At 36.7% G+C, this 23,976-nt stretch overlaps 1 protein-coding gene across 1 annotated transcript in view; it reads right to left on the bottom strand.

The window, feature by feature from the left end:
- The window catches only part of ELMOD2 (ELMO domain containing 2), a 29,066-nt gene extending 5,683 nt beyond the window's left edge, over positions 1-23,383 (bottom strand). Inside the window, exons 1-8 of the mRNA XM_001367403.4 lie at positions 23,247-23,383; positions 20,937-21,081; positions 19,311-19,339; positions 13,672-13,769; positions 10,285-10,414; positions 7,058-7,191; positions 3,430-3,498; positions 2,725-2,858 (exon numbers count right to left, since the gene is read on the bottom strand). Of these exons, the coding sequence (XP_001367440.1) occupies positions 2,725-2,858; positions 3,430-3,498; positions 7,058-7,191; positions 10,285-10,414; positions 13,672-13,769; positions 19,311-19,339; positions 20,937-21,078 (736 nt within the window). The 5' untranslated portion in view covers positions 21,079-21,081; positions 23,247-23,383. The remainder of the gene's footprint in view (positions 1-2,724; positions 2,859-3,429; positions 3,499-7,057; positions 7,192-10,284; positions 10,415-13,671; positions 13,770-19,310; positions 19,340-20,936; positions 21,082-23,246) is intronic.
- Positions 23,384-23,976: the final 593 nt, after the last annotated feature.

The raw sequence follows: 23,976 nt of genomic DNA, 5'->3' as shown, positions 1-23,976 counted from the left end.
TGGTTTTACATGAGTATTCTCTTACAAAAATGAACAATATGAAAATATGTTTTGCATGATATTACATGTATAACCCAGATTGAATTGCTTACCAGCTCCAGGAAGGGGGAGGAAAGGGCAGAAGGAAGACATTTTGAATCATATAACTTTGGAAAACTCATGTAGATATTTGTTATTACATGTAGTTGGTAAAAATGAAATACCTTTATTAAAAGACACAGAAACCCCGTCTATAATGATACTATGCATCTTGTAGAGACAATGTAGGGCTTTGAGAAAAAAGAATTCAAAGGATTTCTTCAATAATGACTTCCATTGAATTTTCCTTGTCTGAGCTCCCTTCTGATCTTCCTAATTTTTTCTGTCTTTTTTTTCCTTTAAAGTATCACTATCATTACTCCTAACATTGTCCCACCTTGACTCTCCTACCCATCTCCCCCATCCCCAGAAAAAAACTAAAGCTCTCCCTTACTGCAGAATTTTTCAAGGAGGGATGAAAAGCAATTATTTGAAAAAGAATTTTTTTTTTTAAGAAACCAACAGTGTTTCATAAAATTGTGTCTTCAGGATAGTTAAAGCCCCCAGTAATACTGCCTAGGTTTTCTTCAAACTAAGAATGGATCCACTTCAAAGCGAGTCTTTCCAAAGTTTATGAGATTATGTCCTTTCATTAATCTGCCACAATAAACATAACAAATTTCCAATTATATTAAAAAAAAATTCCCAGATTCAAGAAGTGGAGGTGGGGAATGACTGAGGGTGAAATCTGCTGGAGAAGGCAGGAGAAGATCAAGGGCACACATAGCAGTTGTTAGTCACCCCAAAACTCATCTTTTGTACTATAGGAACTCCTCTAGATCCTTGAGGATAATATTTCACCTCCAACTTTCTTCTCCAGCACTGGCTCATCACTCAGATCCCCTGACACATTGGTCTTAGAGGGGCAGTCAGCATACTCTTTGCTTCCTACTGCCACTTCCAGGCTCTCCTTTATAGCATTCACTCACCAACCTTTCTTCCTCTTCTGAAGCCCCCCTCAAATTAAACTTTTAGTCAATATGAATTATGGTATATGTAAGTATATTAACCCCCCTAAAGTATTCTCCCTCCTTTCTTAAGAAGCTCAGCACCTGACCCACTGTACTCCTCTCCTCCCCAACTGTCATTTACACCAGGGGAGTTTAATATGCTTTTAGAGCTCTCTCAAACTCCCTAACTTCCCAGTACCTCAGCCTCCTTAAATGTTCCACTTTCCCAATAAGAAACTGATATTCTTTTCTCTTACCAAATCATCTTGTCATTCATTCCCTTTCTCTTCATGCCTCATCCCCTCCTAAACCTTTTGTTGGCCACCAGAGCTCCACATGAGGCCTTTTTAGGCAATGATTCCTGCTCTGACTTTATTTTTCCTCTCTCTCCAATCTTAACCTAAACTCTTTGCTATCTTCCTCTTAAAACCAGGTTCCACTATCTTGTCAAGACTTTTGTCTTGCTGAACCTCAACCCAGACTTCTTTCACACCCTCTGCTCAAACTGATGAGCTCCTAATCACATATATTATAGATTCAAGTTATACAGCTTCAGCAGTAGTCATATTCACTCTTCCCCAACTGATTTCCTATCTCACTCCCCACAGAAACTATTCCAAACCCTTCTCAAACCTTTCACTCCTACTATCCCCCCATTTCTTAGCTGAGAGCAGTGATGCTCCCTTTACTGAAAAAAATTAAGACCATTCAACGTAAGTGTCATTGTCTCATTCTCTTTATTCTCAAACTCCTCGACATCTCCTTTTCCTCCAGGCTCTAACAAAGTAGTCCTTTAATTCTATAACATCATCCTCCTTGATCCCTCATCCCATCTCTCCTCTGCAGCCTGCACCCTCAATTATTCATTACTGTCTTCAAGCATAGCCCAGTCTCTCACAAATCTTCACTACATCCAAACATACCTTCAAGCTATTATTCTATCTTTCTTACCCATATCCCAGCCAAAGATGTCTACACTAACTGCTTACATTACTCCTCTCCACCCCCAACTCTATGCAATCTGATCTCCAACTTTGACATTTAACTGAACCTGCTCTTACAACAGTTACCAAAGACCTCTAAACTGCCAAATCCAATGGTCTTTTCTGTCTTACTCTTTCTTGTTCTATTTGGTACATCTGATACAATGGATCACTCTCTCCTTCTGATTACACTTGCCTTTCTGGGTCTCTGTGGCACACTTGTCTCTGTATGTATGCCTCCCATGTCTCTTTTGGGGCTCATTATCCACATCATATTCCCTAACTGTAGGAGTTTCTCCATGGTTTTGTCCCAGGTATTCTTCCCTTCTGCTATGCTCTCCACTCTCTTAATAACCTCATCAGCTCCCATAGGTTTGACCATCAATTTTTAGCAAATGACCACCAGATTTACAAATCCACAACTATCTGCTGGATTTCAAAATGTATGTCCTGAAGATGTCTTTAATATGTCCCAAATTGAACCATTATCTTTCCCCCATAAAAACCACCCTCTTTGAAAATTCCATTTTTGTCAATGGTGACCGTCCTTCCGGTCTCATGCTTTGCCAAAGAATGTAACTAACTCAGGGAAAAGACACTCACTTTGCAGATGTAAAGAGTATCAGTTATGTATTATTTCTTTTAATGTCTTCCTAATGTCAATCTAAATCTATCATGAGCATCACATAACTATCACTTACTCCAATACTTACAATAAAATTGATGAAAGTGTTCCATTGTTGGACAACCAGAAACAGAGTTATAGAAATGAAACTTCAAAGCATTACTCTTCAATAAGCTATAAGCCATTTCTGTTAGATTGATCCCAACTATTGCAAAGGAATATCTGCAACATCACAAACATTACCAATTATATGCATGCCTAGCCAAATATTTTAATGAAATAAAAACTACTTAATGGATTATCAAAAATTCCATTTCTAATATGGTACTGATCTTGTGCAAAGCCTACTTTCCCTCCTGAAGCTCAAAAAGGGATTATCTCTTATTGGCATGGAGTTTATTTTTTCTGGAAAGCTTCAGGCACAAAAAAATCTAAGTAGAATTCTTTAATTCCAAATGAATTATAAAAGATTTAGAACAGTTTTGTTGATAAAAGGGAATATTTTCTCCTCTGTGGCACTATGATATATGTTTTAAGTAGTACCACTGAGTGAAAAACTTACTAACATCAGAACTATGCTGGAATAAGATTCCATGTACAATAAAAACTTGAGTCTTTAGATATAAAGATACAAGAGTAACTTTTTTTCTGAATTAAAACTGAGTACCAAAAGACTTTACACATCATTAAAACAAACACATTTTGAATAATCTCAGAATGTATCATTTCAATTTCTACATGAATTAATTACTAAAATTCAAAACTGGTTATAGTTTAGTACATCTGGACTTACCCCAAAGTTGGATGGCTTGAATGACTTAGAATCCGATGAGCTTCTTTGGTGTACTTTTCACTCAAATACCTAAAAATGTTTAAGAAAAATCAATGAAAAAAATCACATTCAATAAGCATTTTCAAAAGTACTATTGTCAAAATTATTTTTACACATTATCACAAAGGCATCAAACCCCTTTTTAAAATATCTCTAATGACTTGTCTTTCTTTCTAAAACTCAAATTCTGAATTATAAAAGACTTCTGAAGTCACCTTGAATGTATCTCCATCAGGATATTTCCTATTAGCGGACCTGTGGCTACCTAAAAAGGCAGAATGTAGCCAAGTCATCTTGTTGTGAAGTTGTGAAGCTCTCTGCTGAAATAGATGCCTTGGCTTTCCTCTGTAAGGTAACCTGGCCATGAGCTCTTCCTTACATCTAACTTAACTCTCCTCTGCTTCAACAAGCCTATGTCCCTTGAATGTTGTGTTGAGAAAGTCAGAAAACAATTAAAGACCATGATGCCATCTTACACTTAGCTTTTCACCTTGTTCCCAACCAAATGTAGAACTGGACAAGAATTAGTTGAACAGCAGCAGCAGAAATGACAAGCTATCCCCCCTGCCTAGAATGTATATTTTTCTTGCCTCTACTTTTTAGAATTTTTTACCTTCCTTAAAGGCTTATCTCCAGGCCTACCTCCTACATGAAGTCTTCCTGATGATTCTCATGTTAGTATTCTCTCCCTCCTGAAATTACTTTGCATTTACTTTTCTGTGTATCATGTTACAGCCTTCTGGCACAATTTATGGTCAGGGAGAGGAGGAGCAATTTCAGGGTTTTTTGGTCTTTATGTCCTCTGGTGCCTAGCCTAATACCATGCATATAACTGGCACATGTCAAGTGTTATGGCCAAAGAGCTTGATGTTAATGGGGTGGTCACCCCCACTTATATTTCTTTTGCAATGTTAACATATAGCTACATTTTGTGTTCTTGACTTTTTGGATTAAGTATGTAATAAATGAAATTTTCATCAGCCAACCTGGAAGCAGGGGAATGAGAAAGGGATGAAAAGTAGTTATTTTTTCCTTATCATTTTGTTCTCTAAATTCCCTGCACTGAGGGAAGGTAGCCCTTAAAACTTTCAAAGGACATAACAATTTCTCATTAAGTTCTCTCTTCTAGAAAAGAATTCAAACCAAGTTCATCTTCTCATTGGTTCCATTTTCTCATTAGGAAATCTTCTCAAGAGTGCTGAATCAAAGAGACCTTGGTTCAGACATTGAGAACAATATTTCTAAGAATCATCTATAAAATGCCCACAAAACTACTTGTACTATGTAACGAAAAGGGTTATTGTGAGGAAAGAGCTATGAAAATGCATTATTATTCTACATCTATCTCTTTTGGTTCTCTGATTTTTTCACATCATATCCCAAATATAAAATTAAAGTATACTAGACTTAAATCTCTATAGTAGGTAGGCTTTTTCTATAGTGTGCTTCTAAGATAATTCAGAATCCGTTTGAAATGTTCATTAATCAAACTATGATGTTTACTTACAGTGGTACAGAGGTACAATGACTCTCAAAAGTTCCCCCTATCCATTTTCTGCATTACTTATTCACTTTTTCCTTATCTCCATTTTAACTAAGGATTGATATTTAGTATATTTATCTATTCAAATCAAGAGACAGAACTAGTGATTAGGAAAAAGTAAGCACACTATCTTATACTTTTCTTTACCAATGCTCAGATTGTTTATTTCTAGTCTTCTTTTCCCAATTTTTTGGCCTCAATTTCAGTGCTTTCCACTTCAGATGCTTTTCCTTTACTTTTTTTTTGGTTTACCCTTTTCAGAATTATAATTCTTCATATACATTATTCCATTTAATCCTCACAAACAACTCAGAACCTTTTATTGAACAGAAAACTGAGGTTCCATGTAATTAAGGGATGGGCCCAACTAGAAAATAAAGGCCTGTGGCAGGACTCAAACCCAGATGTTCTTGCCAACAAGTTCAGAGCTCTATCCCTATATCACATTACCACTTATGACCAAATGAGATAACTGGTAATAAAGTTGGGCAAGGAACAGGAAGTGCTCACTGTTTTGAATGGGCAACAGATCTAACTATTAAAGACTGCAAAAGGAAATTCTGTGGGTTTTTTGCAGTATAGCTACTAAATTTAGGAAGACAAAGTAACAGAAACAGTCAAAAAGATTTTTACTAAAAAGACACAACAGAAATATTATCAAAAGGCAAATTAGAAATTCCATAGTAAAATTAATGTTAGGTGTCATCAGGCATTACACAAAACCACAACACAGAACAAAGAGCTTCTCAACTGAAATAATATTTTTTAAATTACTATATAGTAGCTTTTCAATTTTTTTCCCAATTCAGAATCATTTAAAATATGTCAGAATTTCTAACCAGAGTTTAGAATAAAATTCTATAGATTTGCTCATATCTGAATCTAAAGAATAAGATCTAGAAGCAAGGTTGCTTATGCAAAGTTAACAGGGTAAGGGATAACCATTAGGAATATCTATCTCCTACTTGAATATTTATGTAACTGTTGATAACTTTTTCATCAAATGAAAACAAATTACTCAATTTCCAAATTCATTTTCCCATATTGCATAGTGAAAGCTATCATCCTCCCTTTAACAATACATTATTTTCATAACATAAGCCCTTATTTAGCTTCTCATAAAAGGGGTCAGTAACAGCAGACTAACAGCTTATACAAATGATGTTGCTGAATCTAATAATCTGGGGGCAGCTTTTCCTTTCCAGGTCTCCTATATTACTGATACCTAGAAATATAGAACACGTTTCTAAAGCTGCTCTAGTCAACTAGACAAAATGAGAACCTCACAGTTTACTTGCCAAGCTAAGTCATTATCCACAAATCTAGCAAATGTCTGGAGGAGCCTAGAGGGATCTGATGCACCTGCCCAGGCCAAGAATTCACAGAACTAGTACCACAAACAGAAAGGAAGTCAAAATAAGAGGACACAGTTTTGAGCTGTGAGGTCTAGAACTTAAATCAGGTGATGGAGAGCCAGGAGAACCAGAGTACTGGCACTAGGAAGAGACCTAAGACATCATTTATTTTAATTTTCCCATTTTGCAGTTGAGGAAAACTGCAGACCAGAAAGGTTAATTCCATACATCTGGCTGATCCACAAAGGGGAGACTAGAACACAGATCTCCCAATTCCCAGTTCTCTGCTAAAAGGTGTCCTTTTTACCAAATCATACACCACCACCTAAGAGCAATGAGGATGTTGATTCCCATTACCTTAAAGTGGTCTCTTTTTTCAAATGGCAATAAGTCCAAAGGCAATCAATGTATGAGAGCCAGGAGCTAGATACTTAGTACAAAAATATATTTCCTAGGAAAATTCTAAAAGGGAACTATCAAAAAGTACGGAAAGAAATGGTACTGGCAGATAAATATACACAAAATACATTTCAGTTGTTCTCAGGCCTTGCCCAGAACACACAAAAATGCTGCTCACTGTGAAGGCACTTACAAAGTACAGAGATATGGAAAAGAAACTTAAAATTTAATCAGACTGTTGAGATACACAATTTCATTTCTAAAAGAAAGAAAAGTATGTATTTTCACTTACACAAGATTGACTAATCCCAGCAAGCCCATGCCTCTGAAGTCTGTTTTGGGATCATCACCTTGGAAACCAATGTCAGACCACTGCTTGGTGATTCTAGCCTTCAGTTTTTCATAAGGCATCAGCAGACTCCAAAGCTGAACAAATATGCTTCCATATTATAAATAATATCAAAGTCCTTAATTTACCAACCCCTATCCCTCAATAATACCTAATTTAATCAGGTCAAATGAAATAGTCTCTGCCAACAGGTTACAAGAGTTTCTTTTTTTCTTAGTAGCATGTAAAATGGATTTAAACTTTCAAGTTACTCTTTGGAGAAATAGAATACTGACATTAAATCTGGTTAATCATCATATTTTTCTCTCACTGATTGTTCTAAACATAAATAAGTCAAATAATGAATGGAGGATCTTGAAAAAGTAATAAATAATATAGAGAAATCTAATACACTGAGGTATCAGTTGTAACATATACACTAACAGTTCTTGAGCTGAGATTTGGGAAACTTTACAAAAATATTTTGATAACTATATTTAAATATAAATACTTTTATTTGTGATTCTGCTTTACTTTATACTTTTAAAAACATGATTCTTCTACTAGGGAATTGGATTTCATTGGACTTCCCAAGTACCCATGTCACAAAGAAGAGTAAGAGCCCCTGCCCTAAAGGAATTAGTTCAAGCACAGCCCAGGTCAAGGTTTGGTATTAGCCATTTTTTTCTTGCAAGAAATATGTTTAAGCATATAGGTGGGTTGTAGGGAAAATTAAAGTTATTCTAATCCTTAATTAGGAGGAGGAAAGAGGTTGGGACCAACAATGATGTCATAAAAAATATCAGCATACTGGTAGCTATTAAATTACACTTGAAAACAAACTGAAGATCAAAAAGAGACATACATCACACAAAACAGTTCATCACACAAAACAGTTGGGCTTTTTCTATGCCATTTTAGTTCATGCAAAGAACAAACAGGCACAAATGGGGAAGAAAGGCAATAAATCCAATTAAAAGACAAAAGTTATTATTGCATTCTTTTCATTTCACTAACAGAATCAAAGCATCTTAAAAAATTTTTTTAAATAACTCACTCCTGCATATATACAATATTTTGCTATGTTAGTGAAAATTGAAACTTTTGAACCTGATTTGGAACAGTGGTTTAAAAAAAAACAAATCCAATTGAACCTGAAGAACACATCTGGCCCTTATTCTCTTTTTATCTGGTCTACAATAAGTTTCTAAGATTGCCCCCTGCCCACCCTAACCTTTACCTTTTTTATTAAGGATCACAACTATATTTCCATCTTAACTAGAGAATTTGTAGCAAATGCAGAGTGGGTGACTGGTGGAGGCAAGCAGGAGTAGAAAAGCCACTACTAATCTGAATTCTATTCTGGGATGGGGAGAGAAAGGGAGAAAGTTGCTAAGCCCTCTATGAATTGGATATTGTTAGGAGATGAGCTCTTATATTTTACTACTTAAAAGTATGAAAATCAACTCACTTGGGTCAGCCAGTGAGTAGGATTGCTTGGGAGACAGGACAGAGAGAATAGGAGATGGGAAACAGAAGAGCATATGCAGAGCTCTTGTTCCTTTGCCCTGCCCTAACCCTATCCCACCTAGTATGCTATTCCAAATTGAAGTCATCTATTTTTTTTAAAACCCTTACCTTCCATCTTAGAATGAATACTATGCATTGGTTCCCAGGCAGAAAAGTGGCAATTGGGATTAAATGATTTGCCCAAGGTCACACAGCCAGGAAGTATGTGAGGTCAAATTTGAATCCAGGATCCCCTGACTCTAGGCCCAGCTCTCTATCTACTGAGCCACCTAGCTGCTTCCAGTCAAATCTACTTTCAAGTCTATATACTAAATGAAGCTTTCTACTTCAGTCTTTAACTTCAAAGTCAACTTTATGCAAAATGTAAGGTTTTAGATTTGTTTCTTTTCTATGTCAATTGTGAGCTACTTGTTACTTATACATGGTTTTTGATGGGTCCTCTGTGGATAAATGACCCTAAACAGGAAAAAAAAAGGAAACAGGAATCAAGTCCTCTCACATAATTATAGGTGGCAGTCATCACTAATGATGAAGTGGAAAGAACATTAGATGTGAAGTTAAGAGATTCAAGTTCTGTTTCCAACTCTGCTAGGTACCCAGAAATAAAACATTTGGCAAGACAAAGTCACTCTAGATCTCAATTTCCTCACCAGTAAAATGAGGGACCTAGACCGAGGTGGGGGTGGTGGATGGGGGTGGCTCCTGAGTAGGAACGAAATTAAAATGTAACTGGGAACTATTTTAATAAATAAAAACACACAGATCATGCTAATATGTGGTTTTCAAAGTCAATCTGCAGCTCATAGGGACCCTTTTGAAGCTTAGATTTGAATTCTTTTTTTAAATTTAAAAACCCTTACCTTCCGTCTTGGAGTCAATACCCAAGGCAGAAGAGTGGTAAGGGCTAGGCAATGGGGGTTAAGTGACTTGCCCAGGGTCACACAGCTGGGAAGTGTCTGAGGCCAGATTTGAACCTAGGACCTCCCATCTCTAGGCCTGGCTCTCAATCCACTGAGCTACCGAGCTTTACCTTTAGATTTGAATTCTGATACCACCGGCCTAGACTGAATAATCTCTAAGATCACTTTCAGTTCTAAAACTCCATGGCGTTTATGGTTTTCACACTGCACATTCATTAGAAATAATTAATGGAGTATTCTGAGTGATACAAAATAAGAAAATGTTTCTACCCAACTGTTCTAATCATCAAATTTATTTTACTAGATTTGTGATAGTATTCAGTACTGAATAACACCACACAAAATGTCAGAAGGGCTGCTGCTATGTCATCAGTACTCTGAAAGACATTCATTCTTAGGAGTGGAATGAAAAGAATGCTAAATTTACATGTATATTACATACATAAATGAGAAAAGAAAATCTGAAGTTAGCAAAAAATTCCACTTGGATCTTTCTTTAAAGAAAAATTAATATATTTTAAAGACATTTCCATATAATTCATCTCATTATGACAAGCAGTAGGCATTAAAATATGTATTAAAAATTTTAATGTCACTGAAATACAATTAATATATACATATCTTTAAGAGGAGAAATGTGTAAGAATCCAGAATCTGCAGGTTCATCCTTAAACATTTTCAATCTTTAATGGAGTCTCTTTTCTAGATTGCAGTAATTCTTAACAGAGAATAAAAATTCACCTTCAATAGTAGCTCCTCGTGATACTGGTTATTAGAATCGTAAGAACTTTTTCTTATATTTTCTACATCCAAGTAGAGCTGCTTATAGCCAGATATCTGCAATAAGCATGCTTTCATGCAGACTTTAAACCTGAAATGTATAAACAGAACAAAAACAATGGGTAAGATGGCCTTGCCATGAGAGAAAGTAGCCACCATTCAAAGATTACCCAGCTAAGCTCCCTATAAATTAAGTACAGCCTGGACTATTGCCTAGGCTACTATGACTTTCAATTCAAGTAAACATTATATTGCTGGTTTTGTAGATAGTAGTATTATTAATCAGCATAAAAGAAAGAAGAGGAAAAAAGGAAAGATGTGAAAGAGGGCAAGAAGAAAAGAAAGGACTAACAATACATGGCTGTGAGAATATAAACCCTCCTCAAACGTGGGCTAAGTATTTTCCCTGCTTAATGTAAGTCAATATTGTTTTCCTTTAACATGCAAATGTGTTAGCAGGCATGAATGACTAAATGGAACAGTTTTAAGGAAAATGGTCAATAAGTTGGACAAACTAAATAATAGGGAGAGAGCTGTAAAAAACTAATATGTTAATACACTTAAGGAGCCAGGAAAAATGAAATTTAAAAGAGTAGGGTAGAGTAAGATCACGAGAATCCTAAATCAATGTAAAAGGCAGAGGTGAGATGATCAATGACAGAGTGTGCTAAAAAGGCATCTAGAAAGCTAAAGTTAAAAAGCCAGAGATCGGAGGAATGACAAGACTTCCTAAGAAATGCCATAGGAGAATCAGTCAGCTTAGGAGAGGAATCAGTCTTAAATTAGCACAATTTCAAACAAATGAACTCAAGGTCAAAAGAAAATTTCAGTTCTCCAGAAAACAAATGGCAACTAACTAGAAGACCTTAATTCCCAAGAAGCACCTGCAGACTAGAGGTAAGTGATAATAAAAAGCACTTGGAAGAAACTATTTAGTGCTTTTAAACCCATGAAAAACTGAATAAAGTGAACTGTATTTGTGATATTACTCATGCTTTATAGTTTGAAACCAAGATTTTCTGACCCTAAACCACTTTTTAAAATAAATACTCAAATCTCCTATGCATGCAAACTGGCAATGAAGATAAGCTATTAGGGAAAAGACAAAGGGAAGAAACAGCTAGGTGGTTCAGTGGATAGAGAGCCAGGTCTGGAGTCAGGTGGACCTGGATAACTTTGTAATCCTAGGCAAGTCACTTAACCTCAACCTTTACTGCTCTCTTCTGCCTTGGAACCGAATACCTGTATTGTTCTAAGACAGAAAGTAAGGGTTAAAAAAAAAAAAGACCAAGAGAATTGAGGGTGTGAGGCAAGATTCTTGACAAAAAATATCTAATCACTTTTTATTCCACTGAATCTGAATTTTGAAGGATGCTTGAGAATTCTACAATGTGGAGAGAAAAAGGAGGTCATTCAAGGAATGAAGGACAGCCTGAGCAAAGGAACAGAGAGAAAGGGAAAAGCTGAAAAAACATGTCAGCAGGCAGAGCAATTTGGCTAGAACAGAATGGAGGAAGGAGAGTAATATGAAAAAAGCCTGAGAATACAGGCTGCAGTCAGATTGCAAAAGGCTTTAGGTAAAAGGGAATGGCAAATCAGATCTGTGTATGAGAAAGAGCAATTAGGCAGCCATGTGGAGGAGGTTTGAGGAGGCTGGTGGGGCCCACTAAGAACCTATTACAATAACTCAAGACAAAAGTCAAGAATAGGGGAAGAACAAAGACAATGATCAAGTCCCAATACTCTGGGAGTTTAAATTCTAAAACATATAGAGCAGAGAAATGACATATAGAGCAGATCTGGTAGTAAGGAGTTGAAAGAGGCTGCATTTATTTAATTCAAAACACTGAGGCTATTTTAAACCTTCCCACTCCCACAAAGAAAGTCCACAAAGCAGCTGAGAATAAAAACATCCTTTCATGCAAAAGCAGAAAATCCCTTTATAGCCAATGGAAAGCTGAGTATATACTTGTCTTGTTAGAATACTTGATACATCAAGAAATTCAATTCTATTTTGAACTCCATCAAAAAAGATACTATTGGAAATACTAGAAAAACCTTATTATAAGAGTTTTTGTCCTCAATGTCCTATAACAAAAGGTCTCTAGTACCCAACAGAAAGTTCAAATTTATTCCTTAGGCATTCAAGGCATTTGACATTTCTAGTTTTATGTCACTCCACAGATCTAAAATGCTTCATCTAAACTGGTCTTTCATATTGCTCAAACAGAAACTTCCTACTCTTTCTTTCCAAAGAATTTAGATGGAATGGATTTTAGGAATGATCTACATCAATCTGATTATTTTATAGAAAAACTGCCACCCAACACAAACCTCTCCACCTCCATTTTCCCCTTTTGAAATCTTATTGCTCCTTCGAGGCAGTTCAAAATGCCACACGTTCTATGAAGCTGCAGACCATCTAATACTGTAGCAATTCCCCAAAATACTTTACTTAGACCATTCATGACACAGGCTTTGTAAGGCCTTTTATTGTGGTTATGTACCTGGTTTATCTATCTCTAGACTAGAAGCAAATTGAGGGCAGAGACAAGATTATTTTACTTTCCTGGCTTTGCTGTTGCTATGCTGTCAAAACAAACCCTGCTCACCTATTTTGCCTTTAGATGCCAGGCCTACACAGGCAGCAAAGAAAAAAACACCAAGTAAAGAAGACTTTTCTAAGACCTGCCAAAAAAGATCAGCTTCATAACCAGTATATATGAACTTTAAAAAAAATGTATTTTGATATATGAATTTCAATATAATTGGTTTCCTTTATAATTCTATGTATTTTATTTTAGACATTTAAAAGCATCATGCCCATAAGCTTCACCAGATTGCCAAACTGGCCCATCCCAAAAAGTGAGATAAACAGGTCACTAGCAAAATAGGGGGTTTTTATTCTGGCAATTGTTTCTCTCCCTACTAGCAGAAGGTTAATGTCAAAGTATTCAATCTAATGAAAAAAGACAAAAAGCTTTTCACATCCTTTTTAATTCCATAAATGACTTTTGCCTATGATCACTTGGATTTCACCACTTTCTTAACAAATCTACTTTAGTACTTCTTAATAATCCACCCTAAAGAACCCTTGGGGTACACTGAGAGAACACTGGATTGGAAACAGAACAGAGTGAGAGCATGGATTCTACCACTAACTAACTGTGTGGCCTTGGGCAATTCTTTTAAATTCTCTAAGGCTGAGTTTCTTCACCTGATAAATGAGAAGTTTAGATTAGATGATCTCTAATCCCAAGCTCTACAATTTTATAACATCTCTAATGCACAGGAAACCCAAGCACAACAAAATAGAAATACAAAACATTCGCCAAGCTGCTTCCATACCTTTTGTCCTTTTTGGGGTTAATATTCTTTTCTTTCATTATATCTTCTACACATTCTTCTATGTTATTTTGATTGACAAATGTAGCCTTTTGTAAAACCTATCAATATTTTAAAGAGAAGGTAAGAAGGCAAAACTTATAGTTAACAAATATAAGCTAAAATATAAGAACAGGAGGATTTGAGCCATTAATTCAATTCAACACATTCAATATTAAACATGTATTACATGTAAGACACTATGCTGAGCCCTGGGAATACAAAGACAAAAACCAAAATAATTTCTGATCTTGAGCTTACTAGGAAGATATAGGAAGCACACAAATAAATAAATAAAAGATAACTGAGAAAAAGGAAGTAGGGAACACTAAGTGGCTGTTGTCCAGGTGAGAAGTGATAAGGGCCTGAACTGGGATGGTTATAATCATGTAAGAGAAAAGGGGACATATTTAGATAATGTTATAATATATAAAATAATGTGAATCATATTATCTATCTATTTATAGACGTCTGAGACAGGGAAACCTCGGGGGCAATGATAATTATGAGGTGACAAACTTGGAGGACTAGGAAAAAATGAAAGTGACCTTAAAGAAAAAGGAAAAAGTCAGAGGAAGAATGGTTTAGGGAGAAAATTGATAATCTTTAAACTTAAAATCCCATTTTAAATTCAATTTGGAAGCTAATATCATTTAAGCATATTGAAGTTAACAGTCATGGAGATAAAAACCTAATAAGCAAACTTCAGTCCAACAAGAGTCCCTATGCCTTTTTTCTCTACAAATTCTCTTGCTTTGTCTAAGATGTCCCCAATTACCCTCCATTTCTCCACTTCAAACCTCAGAGTCCTTATGTTCCTTCAAAAAGGTATGAACTAATGTAAGCCTTAGCTGATTTCCTTTATTGTCATCTCCCTCCACAAAATGATCCACCATTTACTAGTATAAGCTGCTTAAAGCAAAAGTATGTACAGTATTTAAAATAAAAGTGAGTATGATTAATAAGCGATATGTAAAGTTTGAGACTAAAAAATAGCATCCTTCTCAAAATATGAAGACTGAAAGAACACCTATGATCAAAGACCATAAAATCTTCAAGGCTAGACCCAAAAAGAATTTATTCATAAAATTTTGTGATTGCAGAACTAACCACGATCGCCTTCATTTCAACAAGTTCTTAAAGCGTGAACTAAGTACCTAAGAACAAATAAAAGGACTACTTTGCCCAACTGGTGGTAAATATTACTCCTCAATGGGAGGTAGATCAAGATAAAGATAAACCATGTTCAAGAAAGGCTTAATCTAAATAAGAGATTCATAAATTACTCACTAATGACAATTATGGTTTCTTCATACCTCATCATCATAACTGGCATTTATATAGCATTCTAAGGTTTACAAGGTATCTTATATTACATTTTTATTATGATCATCCCATCTACTCTTCAAAACAAGTTATCTGTGAAGCAGATGCTCTTGGGTGACATCACGAGATGAAGACACCAGCTGGAGGGACCTAGAGTCTGGCCTCAGCATAGCATTGTTATTGTAGCAGTCCAGGCATATAGAAAATTTGATTATATTTTAGGGGTACTCAAAAACCACGCTTATGAGCTGCAAGCTCATTTTTACCAAGCTAAGTTCTATGGCTTTGGTTCAATACTTAGCCTAGTCAAATTGAAACCCAGCCCTGAGGCTACATACACTCCAGAAGACTGACCAGATGTCTCAGTATCCTTATTTTACCAACAACAATTGATTAACATAGCTATTAGACAAACTCGTATGCCTTAGGCTCCTGATTTTGGGCATTAGCTGGCAGTGTGCATTTTGTGATAATTACCTAACTTGTCAGACCACCTTTGTACCTTCCCCCTTCCTTTTTGTAATCCCAATAAAAATGAGTATGCCCATACAGGAGGAAGTTCTTCACCACCAGAGCACTTTTGCTGCAATTCTCTTGTCTCTGAGTCTTTCTTTATTGTGTCCCTTCTCTCTAACCACCTTCAGAGGGACTCTCTCTCTCTCTTTCTCTCTCTCTCTCACTCACTCACTGGAGCCCAGGAGTTGTTTAATCCTAAATCTCTGAGTCTTTCTTGCTTTCTTGTTTCCCCTCTCCTTTTCCCTCATCATCCATTCTCCCTCAGTCTTCAACCTCCCTTCTGAGTGTTCACCCACAAATATATTTGTTTGTGGCTGCTGGCAGCCAGTTATTGTTTCTTATACACCTGATTTCAAGTGCAGTCATAGGGCAAGTTCTCCTCTAATACAAATTCTATACCCATACCCTCAATCTATAATCGCCTTCAAGTCAACAAACATTGCCATCTACATATAAGTTTACTTATCACATGTAAATGAGTAGTTCTATAATGAATTGAAACTTAAATATTTTAAATGTTATTTTGCCTTGCATTTCTAGAGCAAACCTTTTCTTCATAGAGCAAAGGCGTGTAGGCCAGGTCATTAGAATGTTTACAAATCTTCAATTATAGAACCTGAATTGGATTTTATTGTTCATGGTATATAAGAATGAAACATTTATATGTCCTAAATTATTAAAAGTTATAAAACAACAAAAGCTTTTCCCATGCACTGGCACACTTTGCAAAGGCTTAGCACAGTCAGAAAAAGGAACATAGATCTAAACCGGGCCATAGGATCATAGAGCTATACCTAGAAAAGCCAATAGAGGCTAGTCACAGTCTCTCAAATGTGCCAAGGAGACAATTGTGGCCCAGGAAGGTGAAGGGTCCTCCATGTAGTATCAGCAATGGAGTGTGAAGCTCACTCTGACTCTAATGTTTTTGGTACCACTCTATGCCTCTCACCCCATCCTCTTGATGTTTTCTGTTTTCTCTATGTTCCTTCAAAAATGTCATTAGTAATCTAAGCCTTTACAGCTTAGAATATTAAAGTATGTTGTCTTCTAACAATGAAATACTAACAAGTCAACTATTTTTTAGGCAGTGGCAGGCTAAGGTACACTTATGAATGCAGGGTTTGACTGCCAACTGACGGACAGTAGCCAGGACCATGGACTAGGCCTTCACCTGCCTGGGCCTCAAGTTTTCTCAGGGATAAAATGGGTATAATGCTGTAACACCTTTCCAGCCAGGGCTATTGGGAAGAAGCTCTTTGTAACACTTAGGGCAGAAATATGAGCAACTGTTATTCTCCTAATACAGCTATTAACTATACTATTAAATACATATGTATTCTAAATACTTTTCTTTAACCTCCCCAAATACTCTGGCCCTCTGCTTTCTTTGAAATCCTAGTATACAAAGCAAGTTCAACCTAGTAGCACTTGAATGTTATCCAGTAAACAGATTTGCATGTTAGTTCTGTCTTCCCAGATCAAAGGCTTTTGGAGAACAAGAACCACTTGTTAGACTTGATTATTTCCCAAAGCCTGGCATATTGTTTAATATGTAATAAATTTGTTTCTCATCTGTAAAGTGAGGACACTGACTGTCCTCCACAAACCTTTCTGGTTTGAAAATCCCATGATCTCTTCAATAAATTTAACTTTGTTCTGAAGAATATGCTTTGATTTTCTTTTTTTTTTTAAGTCACATACTCTGTAACATGGTAAGCACAATGAGCTTCTGTTTTTATTTAGTAAGGGGGCAGACTGGTTTGGACCTCAGAAATCTTCCTACCAATGTGGGGAATTTCTGATGTAGAGAACTCTAGGCACTTAGATCTCAGTCTCTTCTGTATCTCATAGCCCTACAAAGCAGCCTGGGACACTCAGATTTCAAGTGCCTCAGGTTCTACAGGCTGTTGTAGCTCCCAGTAAAATCACAGTCATAACTTAGAAACAGCTGAACATATAGCCTAGGTATCACATTGAGCCCCCAAACCCTTCCTTTCTACCCCTCCCTGCCGCGTCCTTGTTCTACCCTCTGACGTAAATATTTCCCTGAGAATCTGGACTAGATGGTTACATATTTACCTGTGATTTATTATCCTATAGAAAACTGTGTCTAAGTTTCGGTGAGGTAAACTAAGACATTGTACTAAGACTGTAAATCATTAATAACCATTGTCCATGTAAAAAGCTTACCTAATCCCTTAGCCTAAATCACTTTCTCTATAAAACTATCTGAAATCATTAAACTTTGTCACTGATCAGCAAGAGGCCTTGCGTCTGTCTGTAAGTCTGTCTTTGACCCTCCTGATCCCAACCACATTCCTTTTATCCTATTCCATGACCTGCAAATAACTTGACAGGATGTGAACCCAAATCTTCCTGACATCAAAGTCAGACCCCTGTCCAATATGTTCCAGTGCTTCTGCCACAAGTTAGCAAACCCCTGAGGCCTCAATTATTTTGTTGTAGTTAGAAAGAGCCTATAAATACATGACATTCAGTTTATAGAATGCCAAAATCAAACAGGTGATTATGGTACTTTTTGTTCTGGTGAATTATCAGATGACAAAAATAAACAAAAAACCCCTAGTGCTTTTCAATCCAGTGAGAGAAATAAATTTCATGTGCAATCACTGCCCCACCCCCACTCCTTTTCTACAGCCAGCTCTCAGATGCTCTGCAGGGATTTTGTTGGCTGGGTGTCTGGAGACTTCAGCAAACTTCCTGGCAGGGTAGTGGGGTACTATTTGCTACAGATGATCCAGTGGAAGCCAACATGTGCTCACTTCTAAGACAGGTAACAAAAGCACCCAAAGTGTAGTCCTCTTGGACCACAGGTTATTCAGATTACTGGGATCAAATCATTCAACTGGAGCTAGCTTCTTGCTTTAATTTTTATAACATGGCAATATATGCAGGTTTTTTCTGACAAATAAAATTCTTGGATTCTCTTCTATGCCTCACTGGCAGCTCACCAAAAGTAATGCTCTTCTCCCATTAAATCTGCTAACGTTTTTGGTAGTCGTAAAAGAGAGCAATAAAGATAGTCTGCAATTTATTCCACCAAAGCAGTCTGTATAACTGAAAAAAAAAATTGAGAACTAGTATCCTATAGAAAATTAATGTAGAGAACTGGTATGACATCCTTTGGAGTAAAAAGCCAGGGCCCTCTAACTAGCTGAGTCTATCCTTACCTATCTCGGACCACGTTAGCCATCCACATTGAGATGCAGAACCTCAAGGAAGAAATGTGCTATTGAAGAATGAGATCTGCATTTGGAATCAGAACATGTAGGTCTGGGTCCCAGTTTGGCCCCTGACTAGCTGTATAAACTTAGGCTAAGTTCTTCACCTTTCTGGGTTTCAGGATCCTCATTCATTTAAAAAAATGCATGAAAAACACTAAATGATCTCTATGGTACCTTCTTGCTCTAACATTCTATCAGGCCACAGGGATCTGTAGGAAGTCTTCTTTCAAAAGTTCTGTACTTCCCAGAGCTAGATTTACCACTGTCAAGCCAAAAAGAATCTTTAGAATTGCAAAAATTCTATTTTTAATGACTTATTTATTCACAAAAACATTTTTAAAGTATGTATAACAGATAAGAAAAGGAAAAGAATCCGAATTAACTGTAATTGTGTCAATATGTAGTCTGATGACAATGAGAAATATAAAATCTAAAATAAAGTAGTTTTTTGGAATTTAAAGGTAATATATTTCCAAGTTGATGAATATAAGAAATCTAATCTTGACATGATCTTACCTTATTTTTTGAGAATTCCAAAGCAATTTCTGAAATGAAAAAACAAAAATTATATGATTTGAATGCTATGTCATATTAGCAAATTTATGTCTATAAACATTATCATAGTCAAAATGTCAGACCAAATACCAAAGTATTTTAGCAATTATATGATAAATTCAATATGGATCAAAATAAGAATCACATTTTTTGATAGGACAACCTCTAAAATTATGACTATAAACATAAGTAATCTAACTGAAAATGGGGGGGAGGGGAAGCCTCTCTGATGTGAGGTTTCACTGGATAAGAATCTGAGTAATTACTGAATGCAAAAACTTGAGAAAATTAGTTTATTTCAAGTTATTTCTATAGTCAGACCAGAGATAATGCCAGAGTCCCATATTAAACCAAGTCTGTATGTACAAAGGAGTCTAGGGATTATAAAAATTCTTTGGAATTATAAGGAACTGTATTGTCCAACCTAGGAAAAGCAATAAGGCTATCCTCTTAGCTACATGATATGTCATCGGGTAGATACTGAATTTGAGGGAATAAGTGAATCAAAATATACAAATAACATAGGGAGCATAAATAAAGTTTCTTCAGACATGAAAAAAGCTGTCATCTCTAAAATTCACAGCATTTCTCTCCCACGAATGACAAAGTTAAATGTAAAGAATATTGATGCTGAGTATTGGTTCCAAGGCAGAAGAGCAGTAAGGACTAGGCAATGGGGGTTAAGTGATTTGCTCAGGATCATATAACTAGAAAGAGTTTGGGGCCAAATTTGAACCCAAGTCCTCCTGTCTCTAGACTTGGCTCTCAATCCACTGAGCCAACTAGCACCAATTATATTTACTTGCTTAATTCTGTGCCTGGCATCTTATCTTTCCCAATATTCTAAGAAATAATCAAGAAAAACTCCTGACAGCTACTTTCTCCCCATTAGCAATGCTGTTAAAGGCATCTTAAAAGGAAAACATTTAGCTCTTTCCCAGGGCAAGTAAAGGATTTAAAATGGGTAGCCAGCTGATTACACTTAACTCAAGAGGAAAAAAAGTCTTCTGCCTCTATTGGTAGTGGTCTTCTACCTCTAAGTTCCAAGTCCTATTTATCTTTGCTGGGTCCCCTGGTAGTGACAATGTAAGTTCACAATCCCACCAGTTGCTGTAATGTGGTAAGAAGAATAGTAAACTGGGGTTGTACCTGGCTATTCTTACCCTGGACTAAAGATACTAAACATAAATACAACTTTTCAATCATATTCAAATTCTCTTCCAGTTTTTATCACACATCTGCTACCTTATTTAAAGCATTCTTCAAGCACTGTGGAACTGATTATGGAAGAAAGATGCCTAAGCAGATCCAAATTATAATCAACTATACTATTTTAATTGCAGTGTAACAATCTCAAAGACTAAAGGCTACGAAGTGTGTGGTAAAGTTGGATGAAGCATTCTTCCATTCCTCTTTTTAAGAGTGAAAATGAGAGAGGGAAGGGAAGAGGGAGAATGATCAAAGTAAATAAAATTTAATTTTTTGACAAACAGTGCCTACCATGTAAGAAACAAGTGAAAAATTCAAGACTTATGTGAATCTACTATGAATATTAAACAAACATTTTTTACTTTAAAAGTATATTACCCATTTTGTATGTTCTTTCTCCACTTATAAAACTATCACAGATTCGCTGTAGTTCACATTTTCTGGTAATCAATCGCAAGATCCACTTCATCCAAAATCGAAAAAAATGCCTATAGAGGTACTGCCATATGGAAATGAACATTTTCTGGTGAAAGGAAAAATTACAACACATATGATAAATAATAGTTTTAGGACTATAAAAATTATACTTTGAGTGACCAAATTCTATTGCAAACTGTAAAAAGTTGCTTCTGCAAATATACCTTTACTCAGTGACTATTTACAAGATAATTAACCAGGAAAATAAACTAAAAGATACAAATATTTTTCTCAAAATGCCCTTTAAAAAATCAAACCAGCTTCTTATGAGCTATATTAATCATTAAGAAGTTATAATTCTGTAATTCAATCTTTGGTACTAAATTCGTGTTTTTCTAGAAATAGTTGATAGCAATTCAGCTAATAATTCTAGATAAATCACTCCTCTAAGAGCCTCAGTTTTCTGTAAAGTTAAATTGAATGCACAGAATTTTTATGACCCTATAATGTTTGGATTTTAAAAGCTTTTGGCCTCTTATGGCAAGATGCAGTCCTTTCTGTATAGCAAACTGTTATTTTTAAAAATATATTTATTATTCATAAATATTGAGTTGAAAAGGAGGCAAAAACCTGCAATATTAGTTTTCTCATTGTACCAGTGAAATCTTAGATCCAGTCCCTATCACTATCCTTTTCATAGTATAGTGGTTTTTATAAAGGAAAACAAACCCTAATCTCCCTAAAATCTACCATTCAGCTATAGTGCATTGATTTGGCAAAGCAAAAACAAACAAAAACCAAAAATACAGGAGCTGTGAGTGCATGGGTTAGCTGAAGCACATATGTTCAGCATTTATGGGGTCCTTTCTGATGATTACAGATTTTCTATCTAAAAGTGAATCACTGGGAAACTAGTAATACCAATAGTAATACTATTACTACTAATAGTAGTATTAGTGATACTAATGGTAACACCATTACTAATAATGGTAATAGAGTACTAATTAGTAAAACTAATAATACTAGGGTTTTAAGTTTTACACAATGCTTTACAAAAACTCAATTTTCCTAATCCTGTGAGATAAGTAGTACAAATATCTCATTTTACAGGTAATGAAACAATTATTGTTATCCCATCATTATTATTGTCAATTATTATTATTCCAAAGGAAAAAAGGTAAGGAGGTAGAGGTGAGGTAGGGCTTGTCAGAGACTGAACTTGAATTTGATCCTAAGTGACTCTTAACTTTTCAAATATGACTTTTTTCCTACATGAAATAAAACTTTGGTTCTGAAAAAGTAATACTATTTTGAGGGAGACTAATAGCACAGAGGGTAAAATAAAAAAAAACAAGCATCTCATTTCTGCCTTCAAACATTCCATATCGATTGGACTCCCTGCCGCATTAGCAAAATCATTCAATTTAATTCTAAAAGTCTAGGCACAGACACAAACACTTGACTTCTAAATAAGGGCACCAAAGGCAGGTTGCTTCCACTGAATGAATAGGAGAAATATAGTGCAACTGAATTCTGGTTTGAATTCTACTTTTGATTATCCCTTGCCATTCCCACTTTACCTGGTTTTGGAAAAGCAATTTGTATATAAGAAAGCATAATATAAATTTGAGTTTATTATAATCTGGGCTACCATTTCACTCCCAAGGCTACCTCAGCTTCCTCATCAGCAAAATGAAGACTGCAGCAGAAAACCACTTTTGAAGTTGGAAGCGCTGACAAGGTACAGAGGCCAAAAGCTTTTAAAATCCAAACATTATAGGGCCATAGAAATTCTATGAGTTTAACTTAACTTTACAGAAAATTGCGGCTGTGAGAGAAGTGGTTTTCCAGGATTATTACTAGCAAAGGCCGGATTTGAACCTCTCTCCTCTGGCTCTAAATCCTCTTTCCAGCTATTATCGCCAGTCGAACTTATAGCAAAATTTATGCCGGAAAGGACTGTCAAGGTCATTTGTCAAAAAACTCATTTTACAAATAGGGAAACTGAGGCCAGGAGTGATTTGACTTGCCAGGCATTTCAGACGGAAGCAGGGAACCGTTGAAGGGAGGGGCCTGCACGGCTCTAGAGCCCGGGCATGCGTACTCCGGGGCCATCGCCCTGCCACCCCGACGCGCATTTTCCCTCCCAAGAAAACAGAGAAATCCGGAACTCGCGCCCCTTCTCCCCGAACCCCGCGAGACCCGAGAGCGTCAGGCCGCCGCAAGACAAAGGGGCTGAGGGCGCGGGAGAGACAAATGCAGCCTCCTCACTTTCGCGGAAGAACAAGCGGGAGCTGGGACTGACTCGTGACTCCCGCTCCCGTAGTCGCCGCCGCTACCGCTCCAGCTGCCGCTGCCGTCAGCCTGCTACGGACGGAAACTACGCCTCTCTCAGTCTTCTCACCCGCACGCCCTGTGACCCGGAAGTCGGTTCTGGAGCCCGCCTTGCTGCTCTCTTATTGGTCGAGGACCTGCCCTATCACCTTGGAGGAAGAAGGAGGAGTCAATCTCTTGATTTTGGGGCAACCAGCATCCTGGAGACCAACTGTCACCCACAGGGGCGCTTTTGCCTGTCAACTTCTGGGCTGCGGGACTTGCCTGGGTATATTCCCTCGCGGAAATGAGTGTGGGTGTTTGCAACCGAGGAGCCCCCTGGCCACACGCTAGAGTTCGGGTGCAGGATTACAAGAAGACTATGCTGGAGGGGGCAGTTAGATGACTCAGTGGAGAGAGCGCCAGATCTGGAGATTTAGGAGGACCTGGGTTCGAAGTTGACCACAGACACGTCCTAGTTGTGTGACCCTGGGCAAGTCACTTAATCTGTTTGCCTTGCTCTTGAGTTTTTGGCTTAGAGTTGTTACTAAGACAGAAAATAAGAGTTAAAAAAAAAAGGCAGTAGGCGGTTGTTTCGTGGCAGAATTTAAATCTTTATTTTTAAAAGCTATTCCCACTAAATTCAAGTCCTCCTTACCTTAATCTGTACTGTTGCTGTAACCTATTT

Source organism: Monodelphis domestica, chromosome 6, assembly GCF_027887165.1.
Source record: "Monodelphis domestica isolate mMonDom1 chromosome 6, mMonDom1.pri, whole genome shotgun sequence".
Lineage (NCBI taxonomy): Eukaryota > Metazoa > Chordata > Mammalia > Didelphimorphia > Didelphidae > Monodelphis > Monodelphis domestica.
This window is presented reverse-complemented; position numbering and strand designations above follow the sequence as displayed.